The sequence below is a fragment of the Saccopteryx leptura genome, chromosome 13, assembly GCF_036850995.1.
Source record: "Saccopteryx leptura isolate mSacLep1 chromosome 13, mSacLep1_pri_phased_curated, whole genome shotgun sequence".
Lineage (NCBI taxonomy): Eukaryota > Metazoa > Chordata > Mammalia > Chiroptera > Emballonuridae > Saccopteryx > Saccopteryx leptura.
Genome location: NC_089515.1, coordinates 1198902 through 1210090, shown reverse-complemented (window position 1 = coordinate 1210090; position 11189 = coordinate 1198902). Strand labels below are relative to the sequence as shown.

General features: G+C 53.3%; 1 protein-coding gene and 1 pseudogene across 1 annotated transcript in view; both read left to right on the top strand.

Annotated features, from left to right (window-relative positions):
• The first annotated feature begins 474 nt into the window (after nucleotides 1-474).
• LOC136384907 (COMM domain-containing protein 10 pseudogene) lies at nucleotides 475-1019 on the top strand (annotated as a pseudogene).
• Nucleotides 1020-3631: 2612 nt separating this feature from the next.
• SCART1 (scavenger receptor family member expressed on T cells 1) overlaps nucleotides 3632-11189 on the top strand; it is a 33127-nt gene continuing 25569 nt past the window's right edge. Inside the window, 12 exon segments of the mRNA XM_066355554.1 lie at nucleotides 3632-3695; nucleotides 4061-4378; nucleotides 5227-5523; nucleotides 6154-6462; nucleotides 7245-7550; nucleotides 7692-8009; nucleotides 8079-8393; nucleotides 10015-10131; nucleotides 10134-10199; nucleotides 10202-10315; nucleotides 10492-10560; nucleotides 10634-10949. Coding sequence (XP_066211651.1) covers nucleotides 3632-3695; nucleotides 4061-4378; nucleotides 5227-5523; nucleotides 6154-6462; nucleotides 7245-7550; nucleotides 7692-8009; nucleotides 8079-8393; nucleotides 10015-10131; nucleotides 10134-10199; nucleotides 10202-10315; nucleotides 10492-10560; nucleotides 10634-10949 — 2609 coding nt within the window.

Sequence of the window (11189 nt, the reverse complement as noted above, 5' to 3'; positions counted from 1 at the left end):
TTAGTTTTCTAAAGTTTAGTATGATGTGTTTGATATGAATTTCTTTGGGTTTATCCAGGTTGGGGTTTGTTCAGGTTCTTGGATGTGTTAAGTTTATGTCTTCTACCAAATTTGGGAAGTTTTCAGTCATAATTTTTTTCAAATTCTTTTTTAGTCCCACATTCTCTCTCCTCTTCTTCCCAGATCTCCAGGAATAGAAATATGAGAAGTTTTGTTCCTGTCCCAGAGCGCTCTGCAGCTCTATTAATTTTATCTATTTTCTCTCTGTTGTTTACATTGAGTGAATTTTATTGGTTTGTCTTCAAGTTCACTGATGCTGTCCTTTGCCATTTCATTAAACTGGTGAGTATACTCAGTGAATTAAAAACATTTTTGGTTACTGTATTTTCAGTTCTATAATACCCATTTGGTTCTTTTTAAAAAAACAACAGCTTTGGCAGCGACAGGTAATGGCCAGGAGAGGGAGCTTCAGGGATGGTGGCAGCTGTGGCACTGACCCTGTGGGAGAGACCCAGCAGGAAATAAGCAGTGTCACTGATAAATGCAACGAACACAGGTCGACGACCATGACTGTTGACCTGGATTCTTCAAAAACTTCACCTGAATATTGAGAACAGTGTCAGTGAAGAAGGAGAAAAGCTTAGGCTGTATTTTCTCTAGAGAAACAAGATCTTCACCTAGTCCTGGAAACTGTCATTCATGTCAGAGCAGGAAGTACATCTGCCTGGTCTGCCACGGGGCAAGAATCAGGCAAAGGAGCTGCACTTCCCAGAAGCTGGAGACCATGGGATGGCAGCTTGATCTTCGGACGACTCTCTGTGCTTGAGCAAAACAGAAACCTCCCCAGGCTGTGCTGCGGCCAGAGGGAGCTGGGATGGCTCAGAGTCTGAAGGAAGTCCCGTGGAATTCAGTCACGGGAATTGTTTGATTTCTAGAACAAGCTGGAGCCCATACGTGTCAGCGGACTCCTGAACACTGCTTCTCCGTCACAGCCCTGCCACCGTGTTGCTTTGCATTGAAGATTGACTGCCATGTTGTGTTTTCTGAAGGATTCAGTAGTTTTCTTCTTGTAAATTATGTGGTTATCGCTTCTTAGACAATAACAGCTAAGGGAAATCATTTTCTGAGGACTGAGGTTATAATGTATACCCTCTAGTTCTGTGAGCCAACAGCAAGCAATTATTAAGAACACTTTTGCTTAAAACAACAACAACAACAAAAGTGAATACCATATTGTTTTTATGTTCTATTTTTGCTTTATTGCCTACCAACATACTTGATAACACCAATAGGTATCAAGGAAGGCCCATGGATAGAGAGTATAATGTGCACCTTAAAATACAAAACTTCAGTAATAACATTAATAAAAGTAAGAAAGCAGCCACATGCAATCAAACACATTATAGTATTTCTCCTTGAATATAATGAGTATATTTTGCTTTGGAAATAATATAGGAAATTAAAAATGGAGCCAGTAGTAAGTAGTCTGTCAGGTAATTCCAGTGTGAGCATCTCTGTACACTTTTACTTTTTTCTCTGAGTTTAACAATTTAATAACAGTCCAGGTTTTTGTATGTGTTTCTTTGTACTGCAGATTGTATGATTTATATATGAATGCTTCACTTTGTCATCTAGAAGACAGATTCAGATCATGAACACAAAGAATTGTGGAAGCTAAATGGAGATCCTTGCAATTTCAAAACAGAGAACTTATATTCTCTGTCTGTAAATATATTAATTTCAGTCAATAAAATTGTCTTAAAATTAGTTAAAAAATAATAGCTTTGAGAGGTGACTTATATACCACAAAGTGCATCCTTTTTTTTTTTTAAAGATTTTATTTATTGATTTTACAGAGAGGGGGGCGGGAAGTATCAACTCATAGTTGTTTCACTTTAGTTGTTCATTGGTTGCTTCTCGTAAGTACCTTGACCAGGCTAGCCCAGGGTTTTGAACTGGAATTTCAGCATTCCAGGTTGAGGATCTATTCACTGTGCCATCACAGGCCAGGACAAATACATTCTTTAAAAGTGGCTAGTCCAGATCCTGGCTGGGTGGTTCAGTGGATAGAGCATTGTCGCAGCACACTGAGGTTGCAAGTTCAATCGGTCAGGGCACATAGGAGAAGCAACCAGTGAGTGCACAACTGAATGGCACAACTGAGTGAAACAGAAAAATAATGCTTTTTTCTCTCTCAAATCTATGGGGAAAAAAAAATTTTAAGTGCCTAATCAAGTGGTTTTGAACATATTTAGAATTATGCAAATATCACCACTAATTTCAGAATTAGTGCCATTAGTGCTCATTACCCATATCTGTCTCCTTCCACCCCGGCCACCAGTAACCCACTTTCTGTGTCTTTGGATTTGCCTATTTAGGACATTTCATATAAATGGAATCATATATTTGTGGTCTCTTCTGTCTGACTTATTTCACTCAGCATAATGTCTTCAAGGTTCATACCATTGTAACTGTGTCTACACTCCACTCCTTTTTATGGGTGAGTAATATTCCACGGTATGGACATTTTGCCCTTATTTATCCACTTATGAATTGGTGAACATTTAGGTTGTTCTCATCTTTTGGTTGTTATGAATAATGCTGCTATGAACATCTCTGTGGACGTTTTTGTGTGGACCTCACTTTTCACTTCTCTTTGATATGTCCCAGGAGTGGAATTACTGGGTTATAGGGCACCTCTGTGCTTAACATTTTGAGGAACTGCTGGACTGTTTTCCAAAGTGGTTGTACTATGTCTCCACCTACCAGCTGTGTGCGAGTGTTCCAGCTGCTGCACATCCTGTCGTTGGCTCATTGTTGTAGCTCTTGTTTCTTTGCTGAGATTTTCCCATTTGTGTCAGAAGAATCTGCAACTTATGTTGGGAACGTTTTGATGAATGCTGTTTTAAAATCCTTATCAGATGATTCCAGCGTCTTGTTCGTATTGGTATTGACATCAGCTGATTCTCTTTTATCGTCAAACTATTCTTCATGTGATGAGTGATTCTCACTTGTATCCTGGACATTTTGGTTACGATGTCAGGAGACTCTTGCTTCTTTTTAAATGTTCTATTTCAGCAGGTGGTCACCTGTTTCAGCTCAGGGTATGGGTTTGGCCATATTTTGTAGACTTTGGTTCCAATGACAGTTTAGTTTTTAAAGCCCTTGCAACACTGTCCTGGCCTGTCTCCCTTTTCTGGTGCTGCAGGGCCCCTGCTCAGTCCCTGCTGGTCCCCAGGGTGTCTGGTGTCACTACATCACTGTCTGTGGTGGGGAACCGTACCCACTAGGCCTGGGTTTTGCTACTGCTGGGGCTATGGGCAGACTAGACCACCTGCTTGATCCTGGGGTCTAAGTGGAGCAGCCCTGTCAGCAATTATGAGCACAAGAGGAAGCCACAGCCTGGCCCCTGTGCATGTCTGGCAGTGCTGAGCTACGGAGGCCACTGGCTGCTCTGCTAACAGACCGAGCGCAGTAGCCACTAGTGTGCTCTGGAGAGGCTCTGCTGTCCCCATTGGCCCTGGCAGGCCATCGGCAGCTTCCACTTCTGCATATTTGACTCTGACCGCCATATCTGCCATTGCCCCACTGAGTGCCAGGAGCTGGCTGAGGCCCTGGGGACTGAGAGGCCATGAGGGTTTCTCTCTGGACCTTGGGAGTCGGGCCCCTTCTCACTCTCTGGGCAGTCTCCATCAGTAAGTTTCTTCTCCTTTGTCCACGGAACCTTCTGGATGCAGTGGCTCTGTAGATGCTGAGATCCTGCGTGTGACGATCCCTTGCTGTGATCAGCTGCCCGGGCCTCACTCAGCCCAGGACTGGGCCTTGAGGATGGAGGGTCAGGGGCTGCAGTGAGGTGGGGTTGCCAGGCGCTGAGGGAAAGAACAGGGATGTGAAGGCCTAGAAAGGGTGTGGTGGGGGGGGGCTCCTGTGGTCACTTCTTTGGTCTGGCTCTATTGGCAGCAAGGTTTTGGAGGTGGACCCCCTTGCAGCTCCTGCTTGACCGCCCCCCACCTGGCACCCAACACTCTGGTCCCTCTTAGGTTGGTCTGTCCCTCCACAGCTGGACCGGACAACCTGAGGCTCGCGAACAGACACAGTCAGTGTGATGGACTGGTGCTGGTCCAGCACGAGGGGGTGTGTGGACACGTGTGCAACCAGGAGTGGACACTGGTGGAGGCATCTGTGGTCTGCAGGCAGCTGGGCTGCGGCCAGGCTGTCGGTGCCCCCAAGTACGTCCCGCTGCCCGGAGAGAGGGTGCAGCCCTTGCTCCACAATGTGTCCTGCAAGGGCAATGAGTCCTCCCTCTGGAAGGGCAGCCTCGGGGTGTGGACACAGAGCCAGTGCCCCCACGAGTGGCTTGTGGTCACGTTGTGCTCTAGTAAGTCAGTGCAAGAGGGGAGGGGAGGGGAAAGGTGCGGGCTGGGGTGGTGGGCAGGTCTGTGGGCTCTCTAGGGGAGCTCCTTTTGTGCACAGGCACCAGCCTGACCCCTCTAGGACTCCTCTAGGATGGTTTCATCTCAGCGCTAGTCCGTCCTCCTGTGTCCTTTTCATCCAGAGCTGTCCTTGTAGACACCGTTCTTGGTGCTCGGTGCCCAGGATGCGACTGTGAATAGCTCTGCAAATCCCTTCTGTAGGGCAGGGTCCCCAGGGAGAGAAAGAGAGAACCAGCTGGGCTGAGGAGAAGCAGTGGAAAACAGAGGGGTGGAGTGGGAACTGCTTGGTCTTCCAGACACTCGTGGAGGCCCAAGGGGCCAACCTGGGTATCTAATTAGGATTACTTACATGCATGATGGGAGCTCTGTGCTGAGGGTATTCAGCTGTGTGTGGGCACTTATGTGACTGAGAGCTCCTGAGACCCCACCTAGCATCTTCCCGCTGCGTGGGTTGTGGGGCCCAGGAGCCCTTTTCAGAAATGATTAAGGTTGTCAGGTGTGTGACAGCGTTACAGCAGGCATGGCCCTGAGTGGGGTCCTGCTGAGTGAGGGGCCCTTTGTGACTGCCTGGTCAGAAAGCCAGCCTCCTCAGAGTGGCACCCTCAACCCAGTGCTGGCGCCCTGAGGAAGGAGCAGGGTCATCTCATACTGTGACCCCTGGCCTATGATGAGTGCCTAGCAGGAGCTGCTGTGCCCAAGTGGAAATATCTGGTTCCTGAAGGGGGCTGCAGGCTCCAAGTGACCACAGGGACAGCAGAGGCTGCCCCTTCTGAGTGCGGCTCATGCTTTGTAGATGGCACTTTTCGCGAGATTCGTCTGGTGAAGGGCCGGAGCCCCTGCTCGGGACTCCCCGAGATCAGGAATGTGAACGGAGTGGATCGCCTCTGTGGGCTGCACAGGGAGGAGGCCACGGTGTTCTAACAAGAGCTGGGCTGTGGCCCCGTGCTCCAGGCTTCCCGCCAAGATGTGGGTGTCGGTGGGAAGTACATGACCCGCAAAGGCACGGAGTCGACCATCCGAAACTGTAGACTCAACAACAACCTCCTCAGTGGCTGTGACTTCCAGCAGGACGCAGAGGTCATCTGCTCAGGTCCAGCAGCCTGCAGGTCCACTACCCCTCTCAGGAGACTTGTGCCCATGCCTGCTTCAGAGGGGATGGGTCAGGCGGGGGAGGGAGTGGAGGAGGAGAAGAAAGAATGCTGACCCATCGTTAGCTTAGGACAGATCTAGAGGCCAGAACACAGAAAGTGCCGTGCCTCAGTGGCTCAGAGCCCCAGGTAGGCGGGGGTCCTGGCTGTCTTGCAGTATCTGAGCTGTTTGAGAAGCACTTGCTGTGGGGAGTCACCCCCCCAGCACTGTCCCACAGGTGTGCAAGGGACCGGCTCTCATTCTTCCTAGAACCATGGCGGGCTGAAGTAAAGTGGATGGTCCTCCCTGCCTCCAAGAGGGCAAGTCAGTGCTCTGGCCTGCGGGTGCCTTGACTTGACTCCAAGATTATACAGGGCTGGATGCCACCATCCTGCGCAGGCAGAGGCTGTGTGACACACAGGAGTACCTGCAGCAGGTGACCCTGGGACCCTGCTGTGTTTTGTGTGTAGGGCAGATAGACCTCTGGCTGTCAGTTCTGTCCAGTGCTTGGCAGACCCAGTGCCTAGATGTAGAGGACCCCCTCTGGGTTTAGAACACTTGCCACTAATGGAGAATTGGTCTCTTCCCACAGGACACGCGGAGGCCCGGCTGGTGGGCGGTGAGCACCCCTGTGCTGGGCGTCTGGAGGTGAGGCGTGGCCTGACCTGGGGCACCGTCTGCGATGATGACCTGGACCAAGCCACGGCCCATGGGGTGTGTCGGGAGCTGCAGTGCGGCTTGGCCATGTCCACGCCCCGGGGTGCCCACTTTGGCCAGGGTTCTGGGTTGGTGTGGACTGAGGCCTTCCACTGTGTGGGCAACGAGTCCTTGCTGTTCCACTGCCCTCTGGGGCCCGGGCACCAGTGTGGGCACAGCCAGGACGTCAGGCTCAGGTGCTCAGGTGAGGCTGGAAGCGTGTTGGGACAGAGCACTACTTGTGGCTCTGAGGCTCAGCCCTGCCTCCTTTCCTGCCAGCCTCCCTCTGGAACTCTGCCTGGGTGGGCACTCCAACCCCAGCTCACATACTGCCTCCAGCCAGGAGGGTGTCCTGTTCCTATAGAGGAAGTGTCACTGTGACGGGTTGAGGGAGGGGAGGTGGGAGGGGCAGGAGTCTGGTCCTAGAGCAGGGGTCTCAACAATTTTGTGCGGCCCGCAGACTAATCCACGAAGTTCAAAATATTTTGGATAAAATTAAGTAAGCCTAGGGGCCTACTTGTATTTTTCATTTCTCTAGCATCCTAGCTAGATATTAGCTTAGTTAACAGCAGTTGTGATGCGAACTACAGTTTCTGGTCATTTTGTGACACTGAGTAAACTGCATGTATGATTGTGCTTGTTGTACTGATTTTTTTTTGTTTTCAACTGCAGTGAGAAAAGTGTCGCGTAACAGTTGCCTTTTGTAGACCTAGTGCGGCCCGCCGAACGGCTGTGATCTTGCTCTGTGGCCCACATGCTGAGTTGAGTTTGAGACCCCTGTCCTAGAGGAATGTCCATTCAGACACCAAGGCCAGAGCCCCGAGTGTGTGCTCCTCTGCACAGATGTATGAGCCAGTGCTGAGCTGAGAGGTGTGAGCTGGTATGAGCCAGGCTATAGCTCTGTGGTCACCACACTGGTTGCAAAGGAAGAAATTGCCTCTTGGTGGGTCTTTGGGTCAAAGGGAGCCTGACACCCTCTCCCCGCAGAGTTCCGGCTGGTCAACGGCAGCAGCAGCTGTGAGGGGCGTGTGGAGCTCCAGGTTCAGGGGGCCTGGGCGCCCCTCTGTGCCACCCACTGGGACTTAGCAGACGCCACAGTCCTCTGCCACCAGCTCAACTGTGGCAGCGCAGTGGCCATACCTGGAGGAGGCCATTTTGGGCACGGGGATGCCCCCATCTGGCCGGACAGGTTCCACTGTGTTGGGACAGAGCCCTATTTGTGGAATTGCCCAGTGAGCACCCTGGGGGCCCCGGCCTGTGCCCCGGGAAACTCAGCCACCGTGGTCTGCTCAGGTGGGTCAGCGGGAGCGATGGTCAGAGGGGCTGAGCATGGAAGGGGCTCTGGGGACGGTTGTGGGCCTCTCCCCTTTACAGGTGGAGGGCCCCTCCCCCTGACACCTGCCAGCTCCTCCCATGTCCCACCTCTCTCCCCAGGTCTCCGCCACGCCCTGCGGCTGAGGGAGGGACAGAGCCGCTGTGATGGTCGCGTGGAGGTGTCCCTGGATGGCATGTGGGGCCGCGTCCTGGACGACGCCTGGGACTTGCGTGGCGCTGGTGTTGTGTGCGGGCAGCTGGGGTGCGGAGAGGCAGAGCGAGCCTATGAGGCGCCTGCCCCGGGGCGCGGGGCTGGGAGGGTGGGGCTGAGTCACGTGCGGTGTCTGGGCACGGAGACCCGCCTAACCCAGTGCAACGTGTCTGCGTCAGTGCTGGTGCCCGCGGGGTCGTCGCGGGACGCGGGCGTTGTGTGCTCTGGTGAGTGAGGAGCCCAGCACCCCGCCCACGCCCTTGGGGTTTGGTGGGCCTGACTCGGTCTGTCTACAGGGACCCGCCAGGTGCGGCTAGTTGCGGGGCCGGATCGCTGTGCTGGGCGCGTGGAAGTGCTCCATGGGGGCACGTGGGGCAGCGTGTGTGACAACGCCTGGGACCTGCAGGATGCACACGTGGTCTGCCAGCAGCTGGGCTGTGGCCACGCAGTCAGCGCTCTGGGGGCTGCGCACTTTGGCGCCGACACGGGGCCCATGTGCATGGAGGAGCTGGGCTGCGGGGGCCACGAGTCTGCGCTGTGGCAGTGTCCATCCAGTGGCTGGGGCCAGCACGACTGTGCGCACAAGGAGGACGCCGGGGTCGTCTGCTCAGGTTGGTCATGGTGGCTGAGTCCCCTCACCCAGCAGTTGGGTATCGGATGGTTTTGCATGAAGGCACACTGTCTCTTTGTGGGCTCACTCGTATCTCCAGGGGCTCTGCCCCCCAGATAGGGAGAATACGATGGAGTCCGTGTCCTCCAGCCTCAGGCCATGCTATGAAGCACCTTCCTTTCTTTGGGGATTGGCAAGGGTGAGGAGTGCTGCTCCTCACACAGCACTGCCCACGTCTGTGCCCCTTTCCAGAAGCTCACCTCACACTGCTGCTCCAGGTTTTCCTGCGCTGGGCTTCTTTTGCTGCATATTTTAGTGTGCTGCAGGACGTTCTCTCAGGTACTGGTAAGGTTTTTCCTCAGACATCTCTGTACCCAAGGCTCTGTATGTGGCTCTTGTCTGGTGTGACGTGGTTGAATGACAGAATTTGTCCTTGAGCTTGTGACAGTGCCAGCTCAGCCTCCCCAGGCATCTCTGGGCGCCCTCCAGGGCAGGCTGGCCTCCCAGTGTGGCCTCTGCTCACCGACTTTGGTTCCTCTTGCATTCAGGGAAGTTTTCCTCAGCTGTGTCTAAGGCAACTGCACAGGTTCAATCCTGCTTCTTTGTGAAGAACGTTGAGGTTCCCTGCTTTGCGTTCCCTCTGTTCCCTGGAAGTGTGTCTCCAGGTGCTGTTCTGTTAGTTGTGGTCCATGTTCTTGGGTGTACACTTCAGTTCATCATTGTGTTTCTAATTTCACTGCGGTTCTTCCTTGCTCTGGGGCAGTTCAGTGGGCTCCCTCCGGCTGCTGCTGAGGACTGGCTGCTGGCAGGCGTGAGGGACACTCTGCTTGTCAGGACTAAGCCTGGCGGCAGGCGAGAGGCCAGTGTGGAACAGCACGGTCACTCTTGCCCCATTCATTCAGCTGGCCAGAGCCTCGCAGCCAGCCCAGGGGAATACACTGATTGCCAGGGGTGTGGACACAGGCATGTCTTTGTGGCTACTTTTTTGATCTGTTGTGGATACATTCCTCTCCTTGTTTTTTCTGAGCTGTGTTATTTAGTTATGACCCTGTCATGTGCATGTCATACCCAGCTTGCTCCATTGATCCTGGTATGGTATCTTTGTTGTATTACAGGACCTCATAACATAATTTGAAAGGATTGTCTAATACTCTGATATGTGGCAATATTTGAGTCTTCTTAATATGTCCCCCTGTTGAAATTGCATGGGTCAAGGGTGTTATGACAGCTTGTGGACCTTAGCCAGCCTGGACTGTTGCTGTGTAAACATGGAGCTCTGTGTTAATTCCTCTTCTTTTAATTTTTAAATTTTTATTATCATTGCTAAATTTATCATCTTATGCAAAAAGATTGTTCTGTATTTTGAGTAATTTCCAAGGGTGGGTTTCTGGACAGTCTCCTGGCAAACCTGCTAAGACATGACAACTGGGGACAAACTCTGGTTACCTGTGGTTAACTGCTGCTCATGTGCTCGGGTGGGAGATGGTGTGGGGATGCTTGGTCACTGGCAGGACCTCTCTGGGCCAGATGGCCTTGAGCAGCACTTGTCTCCATGCTGGAGTCCCTCATTTGGGCCTCCTTCTTCAGAGATTTCCCCTGGCCTGACTGTGCTTGTCTTCCAGTGTCAGTGGACCTGAGGCTGCGAGGTGGCACCCAGCACTGTGCCGGGTGGCTGGACGTGTTCTACAATAGTACCTGGGGGGCCGTGTGCAGTAACGCCCTGAAGGACACCTCTTTGTCCATCTGGGCTGTGGAGAGCAGGGTTGGCTGGAGAACAAGCCTGTGCACACTGGCCTGGGCAACTCCTGGTGGACAACACTGAGTGCCGCCAGCTGCAGAGCTCCACGCTGGGGCAGTGCCCCTCAGCCCCGTGGCACCCTCGCTCTTGTGCCCACGGAGAGGAGGTCTGGATCACCTGTGCAGGTGGGGCCCTGGCTGTCCCTGAGGTGCCTGGAGGGGGCTTCCGTGTCCTAATAGGCCACCTGCAAGGGCTGCCACTGACCCATGGTGGGAGGTTCGGGGATCACTTGGGCTCCGCAAACTTTATTCTGAAGCTTTCGGGGCATTTACTCTGGGATGGCTGCTGTTTAATCCAGTAGGGTTATCAGAGAAAACATTGCAGGACCCTGAGGAGACCCTCGACTGCTCATCTACCCACAGCTGCCCAGGTACTTCTCTGCCATCTGTCTGTCTTCTCCTCACCCCAGGCCTGCTTTGCAGTGACCACAACCCCCTTTCCAGAGGAGGGCATGGTGCGCGTGCGTGGGGGCGAGGACCGCTGCTCCAGCTGCGTGGAGCTCTGGCACGCCGGCTCCTGGGGCACCATGTGTGACAATTCCTGGGACCTGGCAGATGCGGAGGTCATGTGCTGCCAACTGGGCTGTGGCGGGGCCATCAGCGCCCTGGTGGGGGCCACGTTTGGTCCAGGCTCAGGACCCGTGTGGCTGGACGAGGTGGGGTGCCGGGGCAGCGAGGCGTCCCTGTGGGGATGTGCGGACTGCAGGCACAAGGAGGATGTGGGCGTGCGCTGCTCCCATGAGTAGGGGAGAGGCTGGGAGCTGTTTTGGGTGCTGGGAAAGGGGGTGCCAGGAGGGTTCCTCTGGAATGTTCCCCACTGTGGGTACACCCAGATCTGGCCCTGAGGTTGCCCCTACACAGGCTCACTCCGTGGGGGGTCGGATGACATGACAGGCTCAGGCTAAGTAAGGCTGAGATGCTGCTCAGGGATATGGCTGCCTCTTCTTCCTCACCCTGCGGTCTGGCGCATTTCTGCTGCAGGTGACAGGGGGCCCACAGT